We start from the raw sequence: 16220 nt of genomic DNA on the forward strand, positions 1-16220 counted from the left end.
GGAGTTTTGGCCATTACATGATATTCTTAATATCTTAACAGTGATCAATGGCGAGCTTACCGAAAATAATATGAGCAAACGAATTCTGGCATTGGACATTTTAGTCGCCTTTTATACCACATAGTTTGCTTATTGTCTACTGTCTTGTCTTCGATCGGTGTTTTTGTTCTCTCCCTTTCCTATACATGCATCCCAGGTTCGCTTAGGTCGCCCTCTGATGTTTCTCTTCTCCGTTCTCGCTTCCCATATGCTCATTACCTTCATTGTCTTGTGTCCGCCATGCGTGTCTAAGTTCTCTCATTTCTATGTATTTTTTCACTGATTCAATGTTGAGGTCCTTTCTAATATTTTTCTTCTCATCCTGTCCTTTTTTATTGCATCACTGATTCTCCAAATCTCTGCAACGCAATAAAGTAACTCCCTGTTACAATTTCTCTCATTACGACGAGTTGTCGAATTCAGTTTTTAATCTTCCAACTATTATTATTTCTATATTTAACTTTATACTGTAAACTAATATTTAGAATAACATAATAATTTGACAAATTTTATCTAAAAGTTTTTAGATTGTTAATTAGGTCAAACAAAATGTAAAATTGAATACCAACAAAGAATATTATTATTATTTATTAACAACATATCAATACCTTGGATTTTATAGAGTATAAATAAAATTGTATAAATATATATGGATATCGATTTGTAAATATTTAACACGCATAACCCAAAATATAAACAAATAATCATAAATATAAAGGACATTAAACTAAAATTATATACTTAATAAATAATTAAATAATTAAAACACTAAATAATTTTAAAAAATCATTAGTAATCGTGGATAAAAACATAAGTTTAAGTTTTAAACATAAAAATATCAGTTTTGATTTTAATGTTTTCGATTTGGAATATAGAAACCGTTGATAAACAAAACAATTTGGTCAGTCAAAAAGTTCAAAGATGATAATTAACACCATTGGAAATTGAAATAAAATGAAACCATGATCGATTATCAGCTGTACTGATGCGTCTGTGAAAATGATCTGCAACCAATAAAATAAAGATATATTTCTCTCTAAAGGTCTCTATGTAAAAAAAATTGTTGTCGTTACATATAAACATATTAGGTTCAGACAAAATCAGTTCTAGTTTTTGGACTTTAAGTAAATTGTAACTTTTTAAACCACAGAACAAAATCATAGGTACAAAGATTACTTGATATGTTGAAATAAACGTTTCAAATGGTCACTTGCATTATATCGTTTGAATGCTAATATTACCTACAATTTTACTTCGTTGACAATTCTACTTATATTTTCTGTAAACTCCGAAATATAGTCGAATTAAACTGATAACACTTCTAAAGATGCATGCATATAGTGTGTACACCTTGTATTTGTAAATATTACAAAATATATCAAAACAACAAGCAACGTCGCACAATACCCTTTTTTTGTATCGCGCTATCTTTTATTCGCGTTCATAATAACAGCATAAATAATGTTAGCGTTCACTGGTTCCAATAAGAGCATGTCACTTAGTTACCATATCAAATATCTACCTACTAAACCAACAAAAAAAGTTATTCAATGTAGAGTGATCAAAAGTAGGTGATATGAAAATAATGAATCTAGTGCGGTTAATCCTCCATCAATATTACCTTTCCAGGAGCAGTACGTGATTGTTTTCTGATACTTGAATGTGACAGAAACAGACTAGATCAATAGGATATTAAGAATAAAAAAATTAAGGTATTTAAATATAAAATCCTAAATTCCCGGATCATTTATGTATTTTTTGTTTACGTCTATATATAATCAGTATATTTATGATATATTTAACAACATTTTATCATAAAAAGAACAACAAGAACAAGAACAAATATTTGCAACATAATTATTACGCGTTTACTTATTAGGTTTATTATAGATTATATTCAGATATATGCCTTTAAGTTTTGTTAAATAACTACAATTTCAATGCAAGTAAATGAGATAAGAATCAACATTAAGTATAAGTTTCATTCAATAACTGGTATGTTGTTTAAGTTATTGTAGAATACATTATAATCTTTATTGATACTGAAAGATAATAGGATTGGTAATGGATTTTCATGTTTCAGATACGCTTAACAATTAGTAGACGCATTCTTCTAAGTCTTATTCGTGTTTTTAATTCATAAAAATTTTAAATCAATCACTAATCAATGATATATGTGGCCTTTTGCTTATACATGCTTATATGTAAGGACTAAAAATTAAGAATTTTTAGAGATAAATATATCTTTATTTCATTGCTTGCACAGAAGCATCAATACAATCGATAATCTTCGATAATCGATCAGATTTAGTTTGATCTGAATTTTCAGTGGTGTTAATATTATCATCTTTGGACTTTTTGACTGACCAATTTGTTTTGTTTGTCAACCGTTTCTATATTCCAAATCGAAAACATTAAAACCAACACCTGTTTTTATTCATGATTATTAATATTTTTGTAAAATTATTTATATTGTTATGTGTATGTGTCCTTGTATATTTATATTTATGATTATTTGTTTATATATATTTGGTTTTTACTTATATGTTATACATAATTAAATTATATACTTAAATATTTACAACATATGGATTTCATATATATTTATACAATTTTGGCTTGGTGGCGCAGTAATAAAGGCGCTGGGACGGTCCTCCTACTGTTGCGATAGCCGCGCTTTCGAATCCTCCTGGGGAATGGTGGTAAATTTATGTTTGTGATTGTTTAAAATTTTTGAATATCCTAGGCAAGAGTGTAAAATCCAACAATGAAAATGATCCCAGTCACGCCAGTAACCAGGCTGGGTAAGACCGGATGTCTTCTGGGATGATTTCTAAAGTTAGTCACTCGCCAGTCGGTAGGCACAATGCTGAGAATCGTGGTTCGGAGCCCACGTTAAAGTTTAGGCCCAGTCCAGATAAACCCATAGTTGGTAAAAGGAGACTTTAAAATATATAAAATAATAATAATAATAATATTGATGGCATTCAATTTTGTTTTTTGTTTGAAAACTTGAAAGTTTGGTTTCCTTCGGTTTTAGCGGACCTAATTAACAATCTAACAACTTTAATCCAAACCACACGCTCTGGAATATTATTTTGATATTTACATACAGCTAGTAGATACGGGGAGCTAGATGTGAACTATACGATGCATATAAAAACAATTCGAAGCTAAATTCTTTGAATTCGGTCATAGATTTTGAACACAGACTATTATCTTTCAACAAGAGTTGTCTCAAAGTTAGAATTCTTCAAGTAAGCGCTAGAGTCTTATGAAATTTGAAGGCTATGTGCTAGGTTTACGAAAATCAAGAGAAGACGCAATCAATAGGATCGGAATAGATTCGGAATTTAATGAATTATGAGGTAAATCATATCCTCTCGAACCTTAAAAATGTTCACATCTATTGTTAGTTTATTACCATTAATTTTATTATGGTTTTCATTATATTTTTCATATAAAACCATAAAATGTTCCATATGTTATCAAATATTTAGGTCAAATAAATAAAATTGTTGTTATTCTCTCTTACCAAGTAAAATAAACTGAAATTATTTGGAAAAATCATTTATAACTACTTATAATATTATGACAAGAAATAATAGTAATTTTGGGTAATAATAGCTTCATTTGAGACAAATTATGAATTAAAAATAAAAATATAAACAAGACATTAGAAATGAAGTTATTCATTTAAGATGAGACAATCAGAGCTCATTTGATGAATAAATACAGAGAGGCAGAACATAATGCTTTGGACATGTCGGTTGTATGAAAAGTGAACGACGATTCCTTACTTTTGGAAAGACTTTTGGTGAAATCGATGTTTTAGTTGAAAGGTTCAGTAAATAGGTCCGAAAAAGACTTGGATCAAGATTATAGAAAGAGATTTGAAAAGCAGGCGACTAACATTGTCCTTGAGAGATTACTATGGATTGGTGATGATGATCATTTCAGTCAAATCATATTTACTCGAGCTCTTTGTGTCATGTGTTATGTCCAAGTAACGATTAGACAGATTACAATGGCGTAGAAAGATAACTAACACATGGGCTGAAAAGGCTCAGGCGTAACAAAGAAAATGCGTTTTTTTTTTGTTTAAAATTGGCCTTATTCATCAACATAATTTTCTCAAGAGCCACACAATCATTCCAGCTCCGCTCTAACATTTTAGTACCACTTTTGTAGAACGATTTATCTTTTGCCGGTCACCGGTTGCTGTCCACTCAGATGATGATCGTTCTGATTTCGGAGTGCAGTGATAGATCCATGTTTCAGCGTTCAGTTTCATCCATTGTTACATATCGACGCAAAAATTGCAGTTTGTTACATTTAAATATGGCCAGACACTGCTCAGAATCAACAAAACATTTTTGTTTTTGGTCAACGGTGAGCAAACGCGGCAACCACTATGAACAGAGCTTTCTCATAGTCTAATGCTCATGTAATATTAAACCAGCACGTTCTTTTGATAGCTTTACGATGTTAGCTAACTAACCCAACTTCACTTTTCGATGATTCAAAACGATTTTGTAGATTTTTTTGACGTCCACTGCGTTCTGCATCATCGGTATCTCTACGACCACCTTTGAATTCAGCAAACCAACTTTTTATTTTTCTTTCTGACGGAGCAGAGTCCTTATAACACTTTTCAATCCATTGCTTCGCTTGAACGGTATTTTTTCTTATCAAGAAGCAGTGTAAAATTAAAACACGAAATTGTTTTTGACACATTATTTTGATATTAACAAAAGTACTGTTACTCTTAACACAATAACTCAACAAACTTATGAGTGGAATATCACGAAATTTTAACAGCTTTCTTTTGAATGTTAGTACTAAGTGAAAAAAGTGGTAAATGCAATAAAACTAGCGCCATCTATGTGTTAGGCCCGGGGTTTTCAGCCCATGTGTTATTAGAAAATACAGATAATATAAATAAAACAGTTTCTGGTAAATGTTATATAAACGCCAATATTTATTAATATCTTTCGACACATTATATAGATAATTTTATAACCTTTAGCACGATCAATATGCACGAAGTTGCACATTATTTTTGTATTTAGAAATTTGATAAAACATTCCGCTTAGAATGGTAGGCCAACACTAATTGCGTTACTACTACTCCATCATCCAATGTCCAGAAATTAATCCATATCGTACATTAATTTTTAAGCAATGAGCCTATAAGAAAACTAGATCGTTTCAACCTTATACCTTGAAAAGATAAAACAAACAATAAGAAACGAGAACCAATGTTAGTATTTCTTTATAATCGTGTTTAATTTCTATGGGAACATTTGTAGGTCCGATAAAAACAGAGATAAACTTGATTACGTTTGTTTATACTTCTGTGTTACTACAGTTTCATATTCAATCGGTGCCTGTTTCTGTTCAGAACATTTATACCTGATACTAGTTCGTCTGGAACCGTTTTTGTGGTGTGAAACGATTTTTATTTTTACTATGTGTTTTGATTTATATTGACTGCTGTAATATTGACGAGTATTTGTAAGTAATTATAAAATAATGACTTTTTATAAGGTTTATTAATAGTAATAACTATTCATATTTATCATATCAGCGTATATTTAGACAATAATATTTGTTTTATATTTAAATTAATTGAGATGATGCTGTAAATAATGTAAAGCTGTAAAAAAGTAATCTTAAACAATTAACTACTACTTATTGATACTTTACCATCTTGTTGGAATATTAATTACAAACAGTTTTATTAAGTTAATAAGGCCCTTTTTTAATAAAGTTTTGTAATCTGAACCTAAAAATGGCATAAGGAACGTGGAAATTCTCCACGATATTAGGAATAGGGTTTTTCCTGTGTTTAATTTACTTTTGAAAAAGTTTTCTAAATGTTTTTAAAAGTAGACAATTGCTAAAATGTTAGATGTGGTATTTAGTTTAAAATACGGTAATTTTAACTGGATTTTTCATTTTGGTGTCGATATTGGTAATTATATTTTATTATCATACGTCCTTTATGTTTAAGGGCCAAGATTTTCACATCAAAATTCTATTAGTTTCCTCCCGCCAGTTACATATTAAAATACAAGTTAGTATCATTGAAAGTTTTAACAAGAAACGATTATTTCAACGTTATCTAAATTTTAGTGTCAACAATTTAGTTTAGAAACTTGCAACAAAGAAGAAATAAAATCAAAATATGCCGAAATGGTATTGCAAAAGAGTAATTTATAGTTTTAATTGGGACTTTATTTTTCAGTATATTTCAATCTTCCAATTTATAGATCCTATCCCTATCTAAAATTAAATTAATTAAATCTGTAAAATATATCTATTTTTTTGATGAAAATTGTCTTTTTCATAGATCTTTATATACAATTAGCCCAAAATATTACTCTAATAATCGATTTGAAGGTAATTTATAAACAGAAATTCTTTTGCATACCAAAAATTTTACTCTAATGGTGACTGATTTTTGAATACTAACTTTGTTTGAAGCTAAAGAGCTTTGTTTGGTTTGATTGGGCGATGTCAGATGTTGACCTCAATCGCCTACTAGGCAAAGAAAATACACTCGAAATGATTTGAATCTGATATTTAATGAACATAATTTAGTAGTGCAGTTATTTCTAGAAAAATGATCCTTCTAAGAGATCTTTGTCCGTTAATATATTTTTTTTAAATTTACATTTGAAGTGTTATTAATGAGTAGCCATTAATGGCTAACTATAAATAAATAACTAAAATAAATTGCGAGTGTAATAAAATATTTTTTATTTATTTTTACACGTATTTTATATTCTACTATATACACAAAATTTATCTTAATACCTAATTAAACCTATTTATCCATTTACAATAATATTTTAACTACTATCAACTGATCACTTTAAACTCAATGTGAACCCATTATACGTGCCTTTGAAATTTGAGGTTTTTCCTCTATTTTACCCTCTTCCCCCATCAGATCCTGACTTGGTTCCAACAAAAGTGCACTCTTTAGAATAAAAAAAAATGTTGAAAATTGGCCCATAATGGGCGGACAAATCGGCGATCATACATTAAAAAAATATATACAGTCGAACATAGAACCTTCTCCTTTTTTGAAGTCAGTTAAAGATATATTAAATATTTAAGAATCATACTGAGTTAAAACAAGGCTTAATTACAGTATTGTAGTAGAATTAACAATGGACAAAATTGAAGATACGTCGTCCAAATCGGCACTCTCCTTATCATCTGAGAGTCCCAGTCCATGTTCCAGCAGTTTCGCTTATTCTTCACTCTCTGCTATGGACGAACCCCGATTATATCCAACATCCAGGAAGAGCAAATCTCTATCGAATATTGTCGTAGATAACTACACACCAGGAGAAATTAGACGGATAAAAGAAAGATTATTGAGGTAAGTTTTTATAACTATTTATAAATATATAAATATATTCCTTTTTGTATTTTAAACTAGATTTTTTTTATTAATCGCCCAGAACGTTAACAATCTGCCCGTGGGCAATAAGTATTACTGTATGATTTCAGTTATATAATATAACTATCCTAACATGTAGTAGATCACTTCAGTAAGTGATCTACTGTACAACTTATAATCCAAATCTTATTCTAGATACTATTCTAACTTATTTTAAAGTATATCCTAACTTATTCTAAAAACTATTCTAGCTTAGATCTAGATACTATTAAATCTCACTCTATGTGTCTATTAATCAATTCGTATAGCAGTTTGCGTTTGAGCCTATGGGTTCTATGGGGATATCACACTGAATCAGTTTGTTGGACACGTAATATGGGGCATCGACAATGACTCGCAACACTTTACTCTGGAACCTCTGGAGGATATCTATGTTAGATTTGCTAGTAGTACCCGATAGTTGAATACCATAGGTCCAAATGGGCTTAAGTATTGACTTATACAGCAAAACCTTATTATCTAATGATAATTTAGATTTGCGCCCTATCAGCCAATATATTTGGTCTAGTTTAAGCCCAAGTTGCTTGCATTTTGTAACTATATGTTTGTCCATGTCAAACGTCGATCGAAATGCATTCCCAGATATTTAACGTTGTCTGCTTGCGTTATTCAATTTTACTTTAATTTAAGAGACATGTTCTAAACTAGAAATGAATAGGTTTAATAATTATGCCATAGGATGAAGGGTATTAAAGTAACTTTAAATTAATTAGTTTTGAATATTTATTATGGAGTAGATATATGTGAGAGTATTATAATCAATTATTGTAGGACAACATCTCACTTGGAAACCTCAGCGATCAAAAGTTTCACCAAAATTCAGAAGTTGACGCTAGCTATGTTGGCGTTGGTGGACTTCTTTTGTTTTTGTTCCATGTCCATTATGGCACCGTTTTTTCCGAAAGAAGCTGCTGAGAAAGGCCTGTCTGAGACAACCACAGGATTTATTTTCAGTTTTTACGCTCTAGTAATGTTTATATCCTCACCAATTTTTGGAAAAATTGTAAGTGATATTTATTTAATGTAGTCTCTTGTTATTCTTAGATTATACGTTCGATAGTTGTGTGCCTAATATATATTCGTGTCAATTATGAAGAACATTGTTCATGTTTGAAATACTTATATAGTAATATTGTATGTAATTTGTTTTAGTTGCCAAGTTTTGGTGCAAAATTTTTATTCCTGTTAGGCATGTTTATTGCAGGATCTTGTAACTTGCTATTTGGGTAAGATGGATAAATACTGTTAACATAATAACATTAATAACCTTTCTCTTTAAGGATGCTGGAATATATTCATGATTACACAATGTTTACAGTACTTTGCTTGGTAATTCGAGGATTTGAAGCCCTAGGAGCAAGTGCCTTTTCAACAGCAAGTTATGTATTTGTAGTAAATACATTTCCAAATAATATAGGTTCAGTAATTGTAAGTTGCAGCTTCTATTTCTTAAATTTTCTGATTTGTATTAGACATAATATTTATGGTATAACACAATAATATAATATATTATAACATCAAATTTAGTATTCTCAATTTTATTAAAGCACTTTATTTTTAGGGAATTCTGGAAACCTTCGTGGGATTAGGAATGAGTATTGGGCCAGTACTAGGAGGCTTTTTATATTCGGTATATACCATAATTGTAGGGAAATATAATCTTGAAATATGGTTTAAGCAATAAGTAATTAACATACTATAAATCAAACGTAAAAATTAAGTGATTAGCAACGTTTGAGTAGTACAGTTCTATCTCTCATTTTAAAGATAATATTCTTTCTTTATATAGTTCAGATTATTAGATACAATACAATTATAATTTGCCTTTTTTTTTGGGCATACCTTGCAGATGATCTTTTATTGTTCTTTTGAACTAGGAACAACATTTTAAGTTATATCGGTTATATAGGCTCAAGAAGTGTTGGTGCTATTGTTTAGTAAAGATACGTACTAACAGTAGAATATGTCCTTCAATAATGTTAAAGATATACCACTTTTACCTTCATCGAAAGAAGCACCATGATGGAGCTTCTTTTTTCTTTAAGAATTAGTTTTATTATAGATTCTATCTGCTTGTGTACTCTCATTTCCACCAAATTATTCACGTATAAACTATAACTAGGACCATTTTATGATATGATAATAAATATATTTCTTATCCTTATAGTACTTACAGTTTTTGCATAAACTTGTTTCAAAAACACCAAATAATGCCATGTTTTATGTACGTCTTTGTTCAGTTTACCACATATTTTCATTTAACTATATGAAAGATTTTTAGTTGAGGTGTGCGGAATATTATGCTAATAATTTTAACAAAAGACAGACTATTTGAAAATATCTTTACAATAGAACTGAAGACAGAGAAGTAACACAAAAAAGCAGAGTTATAGAACTTTATAATTAGAACAATTTGAATCATCATCATGAAAGAGCAACTATACCATCATATATTAATGATATAAATTTTAAACATTATTTACAAACTAATTGTTTACCAAAATAATCTTAAGTTGAAAATATTTATTTTTATATGTTCATTGTTTTCTAATAATAATATTTGGATCTAGATAGTTAGGAGGTTTCGATCTACCATTCTTCGTTTTGGGAATCAGTATGATTGTTATCGTGCCGCTAAACCTGTGGCTTTTACCCAGTGTTGAAGGTATTTAATATATAGTCCCAGTATATAATTAATGTAAACAAAAATTAATTTATCAGATTTTGATAATGTGTCAAATAAGAAGACATCTGTGGTTAAATTGATCAGAGTACCGGCAGTAATAATCACTGGCTTGGTAGTGGTGATTGTTTCCAGTATTTGGTCGTTTTTAGACCCAACTTTGGAACCACATTTACGACAAGTAAGTACCTAAAATTAATTATATAAATATAACTAATATTTATTATAAATTAATTAAATATATACGTTAAAAAATTTAATTAACAGAGGGTTCTGCTTCATTTGCTACAATTGAGAGTTCATTTTCATCATTTTCTTACTCAACTGATGTCTTCATCAGGTGGTATGACAATTACTTGTAACATCATAGCCCTACCAAGCCCACCAACTATTGTCAGACACGATTTGACTTTTTATTGGAGTTGTTTCACACAACCTTCTTCAGAGCATTTTGTAATTTGAAGACGATTTGTATTGTTTATAGTAACTTATAATAGTCATAGTTAATACATATGAAGAAGCGTGTTTTGCAATTAATTGAATTTGAGAGGATGAAACTGCTATGAAACTTGATTCGAATGTATGAAAGTGAATTGATTTTCACTGGGAATATTTAATAATAAATTCAGTTTCTATCATAATTAGTTCAGAAGTATAAATAGGAACAGATATATCTTATCGAACTATTGTGTTTACACACATTGTTAAGAATGTCTTGTCTTACAAATGTTTTCTTTGCATATCTTTAACATTTTTATATTCCATTTAATGAAATTATAAATTCTTCATCAAGCCTATTATTTTTTCAAAATATATATAAGCATATTATAGTCCATAATTTTTTCATAGAGCTTTGTCAGGTTTTCTCTTACAATTGTTGGATGTAGTTTACTACAAACATTTGATAAAAGGTCAGTAATAGTTATATTTTTCTGATGTTTCATGTTAATGATCGTAAACTGAAAATATTTTTGTCTTGTAAATAGACAAAGTATATAAAAAGACTACAACTATTTTTTTTCTGTAGTTTAACTTAAGTCCAGAAAAAATCGGTTTGATATTTCTACTCTTCTCTGCCCTTTATGGCATATCAAGTCCAGCTTGGGGATGGTTAGCTGACAAAGTTAGCAATCACTGGTCGATGATGGTAATTGGACTCTTCATGTGCACTGTCGGGCTGCTTTTGTTGGGACCTTGTCCATATATTCCTGGTATTCAGAGGTATGCATATTATATAATTATAACTAAAGTTAAACATGGATACATTTTGCAGCTCTTTGTGGTTGAACTTGACTGCTTTATCTCTCCTCGGTATATCAGTAGCTTTAGCGCTAATGCCAACGTTTCAAGGGGTCTTAAATAGTGCAATGTAAGCGAACATAATATTTTATATATAATATGCGATAATGAAATTGATTTCATTTTATTACTTTAGCAATGGCGGATGTGTAGATTCAATTACAACTTATAGTGTTGTTGCTGGGGTATGGTCCAGTATGTACTCCCTCGGGGAAGTAGTAGGACCTTTGCTTGGTGGATTCATGTTACAAAATTATGGATTTCCAATGTCAGCAACTGTAATGGCTGCAGCAACATTTTTAATGGTAATATTGCGGTATGACAGGTCAATTGAAAAGTCGCCGGTCTGACAAATATATGGCGCTACTAGAATTAAATCCATATGTTTTTTTAGTTAGTCTAAGCCGTCAAAAGATACGTGTATAAATTTGACAGCTGTCGAATCATTTCTTTGTGAAGTATAGCATTTTGAGTGATGCAACTTTGAAGCAAAAGCTTGGCACTGCCTCAGGAAAATCAACTATCAAGGATTGGTACACTAAGTTTAGACGTGGTGCAATGAGCACCGAAGACGGTGAACGCAGTGGACGCCCAAATGAGCTTGTTACCGACGAAAATATTTAAAAAATCCACAAAATGATTTTGAATGATCGTAAATTAAAATTGAATGAAATAGTAGACACTCTAAAGATATCAACTGAACGTGTACATCATATCATTCACGAATATTTGGGTATGAGAAATCTCTGTGCAAGGTGGGTGCCGCGCGAATTCACTTTTGACCAAAAACAACGACGAGTTGATGATTCGGAGCAGTATTTGAAGATGATCAAGCATAATAAACACGAGTTTTTGCATCGGTATGTGACAATGGATAAAATATGGCTCCATTATTTCATTTCGAAGTCTAATCGACAGTCATCCGAGTGGATTGTACACGATGAACCCGCTTAAAAACGTGGGAAAACGCAACAGTCGGTTGGCAAATTTATGGCGTCTGTATTTTGGGATGCGCATGGAATAATTTTCATTGACTACCTTGAAAAGGGAAGGATCATCAACAGCGACTATTATATAGCTTTATTGGACCGTTTGAAGGGCGAAATCGCCGAAAACGGCCGCATTTGAAAAAAAGGAAGTACTGCTTCAACAAGACAATGCACCGTGTCGCAAGTCAGTGAAAACGGTAGCAAAAATCCATGAATTGAGCTTCGAATTGCTTCCTCATCTACCGTATTCACCAGATCTGTCCACCAGCAACTATTTCCTGTTCTCACATGTCAAAAGAATACTCGCTGGGAAGAAATTTTCGTCGAATGGAGGTGATCGCCCAAACTGAGGCCTATTTTGAAGCAAAGGACAAATCGAACTACAAAAATGGTATCGAAAAGTTGGAGGGTCACTATAATCAATGAATCACCCTTGAAGGGAATTATGTTGAATAAAAAAATAATGGTAGGCCGGGTACTTTTCAATCGACCTGTTATGTCACGGAATTTGATAAACTTCATCTTCATGAAAGGTTCACATGATGATTAGTGTCATAAACACGTTAAGAAAAGCTATTATACCGTATTAAAATATATAATTTTTAGGGTGTTTTAGCTCTTTTCTTCTTTCTACTTAAATGTGCCTGGAAGAACAGTGAGGACGCGTCGGATAGTGGCATAAGTGGTTCTTGGAGAAGTCAAGTTAGTGAAACCGAGAGTACCGAATCAACGCCCCTTTTACTATCGTCCATAGGATCCAATTATAGAGCGTATACGCATGAAAAAGTCCAGTACTATGAACAGAGCAGAAGACAGGATAACCAGGTATTTATTTCCATATATATTTAACAAACAGACGCGTGTTATCCACAAAATGCATTATGAACCATTAGAATAAAATAATTTTATTTTTCTAACATAATTTTTATTTATTCCAGGTAAGTCCATTAAGCCCAGGTCTGCTTGATGTTCGTTTGATGGGCCCGTTTTTCGAAAAGTCGTATTCTAAAGAAATTGATGAGCGCCTATGTTAAGTCCAATTCGACTCTGTCTGTAGTAATTAAAATGAGTTTATTTGTTGGATATTTGTAAATATGTAAGATTTAAATATGCCATTTAAAATTAGTCTTTAATAATTACTTTATAATAACAATGATTTTAACTATAAATTTAGCTTGTGTTTTTCCGTCCTCTTATTGTTTGTAATAGTTATCTAAATTAATATTCGTTGAAGTATTTTGTTTATATGTCTTTGACTTTTGAGATATTGTGATATATGTGCAAATTATATGATATATGTTGTCTTTAATATAAGTTCAGAGACATGTTGCTTTTGGAACTTAGAATGTTTGTCGTTAAGTTGGCTCTCTAATTTGTCAATTGAATATTGATATAGTTTGTTGTAAATTAATATTTTATTTATCTAACGTTATTGTAAAGAAATCTGAATAAATATACCTAAATAAAAATAATATATTTTTTAAAAATTAATAATTAAAATATCATGTTTACTTTTAATAATTTTTAAGAATGATATAAGTGACATTTTAATAGATTCGTTTGCTTTTGCTTTTGTCGAAATGTTAAAATAATGGCGGCTTCTTATTTACTGGGATTATGTTAAATTAGTGTTGCTATTTAGCTAGTATAGTGAAACTGAACATATTTTCTATTAATACGTAGTTATTAAATAAGTTTTGTGTTTGTGTGAGATTTAATAGAAGCTTTAAGGACTTCTTTAAGCAATATGAACTATATTTTGGCTGTTCTATGGGATAACTTCGGAACATTCAATAAAAAAATTAGTAAAACCCGATTAATATTAAAAGACTAATATTAAAAGGTTTAAGATGATTTTGTGTAACATTTCATTACTCTGGATGAGACCACCACCATGACATAGCATGAGTACTTCTTCTACTTAGTAAGTTATCCAAGTTCCGAATTAGATTCTAAAACTTAACCAAGAAAGTGTTTTTATCAGAATTTTGGAATGTAAAAGATATTTTGTACGTGAATTACCTCTAAAATAAAAAAACAATAAACTTAGGCTATTGAAACTATTTGGCTCACTTGGATCTAAAAATTCACGAGAAATGACCTGATTTATGAAAGTAAATTCAATTTATTGAATTAATTTCAACAATATCTTTTTATATAGTTTTAATTTTTTTAAAAATATATTTTAAAGTCTCCTTTTACCAACTATGGGTTTATCTGGACTGAACCTGCAGTTTAAGGTGGGGTCTGAACCACGGTCCTCAGCATTAATCCTACCGAATGGCGAGTGACCAACTTCAAAAATCTTCCCAGAAGATATCCGGTCTTACCCAGCCTGGTTACTGGCGTGATTGGGATCATTTTCCTTGTTGGATTTTACACTCTTGCCTAGGACAATCACAAACTAAAATTTACGACCATGGACCAGCAGGATTCGAACCCGCGGCTATCGTAACAGTAGGAGGACTGTCCTATCGCCTTTAAAACTGCGTCACCAACCCGGCTTAGTTTTAATTTAAAATTGCCACTCTATTTGTCAGATTTAGTTTCTTTCACTTCTAGCTGAATTCTCTTAAAATATCTGACAGAATTCATATGTTAGCAATAATTTTGATTTAACGAAAAAGCACATTTTTAATACATTTTAAATTATTAAATCGTTTTCTTATCGAAAGTTTTCCAAGGTAAATGCATTTTGGATAAACATTAACTTGAAAATTATCAGCATCTCCAGCAATTATTATTTGTTATTTCCGATATGAATTAAATTATTAATAGTGAGAACTGATTAACATAATTTGACCTTACCTATAAATATTCACTCCATAGATGATGATGATAAATATATCGGAAAAATAGTAATATCGTTACTTCATGGGGGATTGTCCGCCATATGTCTTGATTTGGTATCAGAAAACATATTTTTCTTCACTATTCTCTGCAACTTAAGAAGTAATTTTAGTAGTTATTTCCAAAAACGCATATTTTTATACACTTCATTAATTGGTTTTTTGAAAGTGCTTTCAAGAAGAAATTTTGAAAAACAACAATAATAAATAAATAATACTTATATACTTATAATTATTTATTTATATCTCGAAATAGCCGACTTGATAGCAGCAGTGGTCAATGAGACATGACAGTTCCCTTACTACTATGAAAGTCGCGAGTTCGAATCCCGCCAAGGCATGGTTATAAATTTATTTTAGTGACTGTTCATAGGCAAGAGTGTCCTCAGTTACCCCAGGCTGGGTAAGACCAGACGTCTTCTGGGATGATCTCTAAGTTGGTCATTCGCCACCTCGGCAGGCTTAATGCTGAAGACCGGATCCCACATCAGAAGATACAGTCCGAGTAAATCCTAGTTGGTAAAAAGAGAGTCTAGATAATAATAAAAATCCAAAACGTCACGAAAAACATGTTTTAAAATCAATCAAGATTCTGCAAATATATTTCTTAACATAGATGTATTATCTAAACTATACAATGTTACATACAAAATAAAACAACGACTTTTCGAAAAACAAGTTATGCGTTGGTTAAAGTTAATTTTACTAATATAAATATAGATTTAATATTGTCTGATTTTTAGTTGGGAGATATAGATGTAGATCAAGTGACAGATATAAGAGGAACAGTATCAATAACAGCAAAAGGATCCTGTGAAGTATAAAACTATATTTTTTATTTACACTGTAGATTTAATATAAGCGTATCAATGCATAATTGTCTT

The 16220-nt window shown here is 30.6% G+C and overlaps 1 protein-coding gene across 10 annotated transcripts; it reads left to right on the forward strand.

The window, feature by feature from the left end:
* The first annotated feature begins 1467 nt into the window (after positions 1-1467).
* On the forward strand, positions 1468-16213 carry LOC143192589 (MFS-type transporter SLC18B1). Of its 10 annotated transcripts, none has more exons than XM_076398017.1 (14): positions 1468-1606; positions 1669-1751; positions 7202-7435; positions 8288-8519; positions 8669-8742; positions 8797-8944; positions 9078-9146; positions 10091-10181; positions 10238-10380; positions 11227-11420; positions 11473-11568; positions 11635-11803; positions 13094-13312; positions 16080-16213. In XM_076398017.1, the coding sequence occupies exons 3-14, from the start codon at positions 7221-7223 to the stop codon at positions 16158-16160; spliced, it is 1731 nt and encodes a 576-aa protein (XP_076254132.1). In that variant the 5' UTR covers positions 1468-1606; positions 1669-1751; positions 7202-7220; the 3' UTR covers positions 16161-16213. The 10 variants fall into 10 exon arrangements, with proteins under 10 accessions (XP_076254132.1, XP_076254126.1, XP_076254129.1 ...); XM_076398011.1 differs by lacking the exon at positions 16080-16213 and adding an exon at positions 13426-13625 and having other exon boundaries at positions 7210-7435; XM_076398014.1 differs by lacking the exon at positions 16080-16213 and adding an exon at positions 13426-13625 and having other exon boundaries at positions 7213-7435.
* The last annotated feature ends 7 nt before the right edge of the window (positions 16214-16220 follow it).

This window comes from Rhynchophorus ferrugineus, unplaced genomic scaffold, assembly GCF_030347505.1.
Source record: "Rhynchophorus ferrugineus isolate W39M unplaced genomic scaffold, kcgeb_rfMv2 rfM3, whole genome shotgun sequence".
Classification (NCBI taxonomy): domain Eukaryota; kingdom Metazoa; phylum Arthropoda; class Insecta; order Coleoptera; family Curculionidae; genus Rhynchophorus; species Rhynchophorus ferrugineus.

Bases quoted from the DNA above. Each gene is read 5' to 3' on its own strand.
- LOC143192589 (XM_076398011.1), top strand. From the start codon at position 7,221: ATGGACAAAATTGAAGATACGTCGTCCAAATCGGCACTCTCCTTATCA. The intron at 8,945-9,077 runs GTAAGTTGCAGC...CTTTATTTTTAG, and splicing joins ATAATATAGGTTCAGTAATT to GGAATTCTGGAAACCTTCGT. The intron at 10,381-11,226 runs GTAAGTACCTAA...TTTTTTCTGTAG, and splicing joins TGGAACCACATTTACGACAA to TTTAACTTAAGTCCAGAAAA.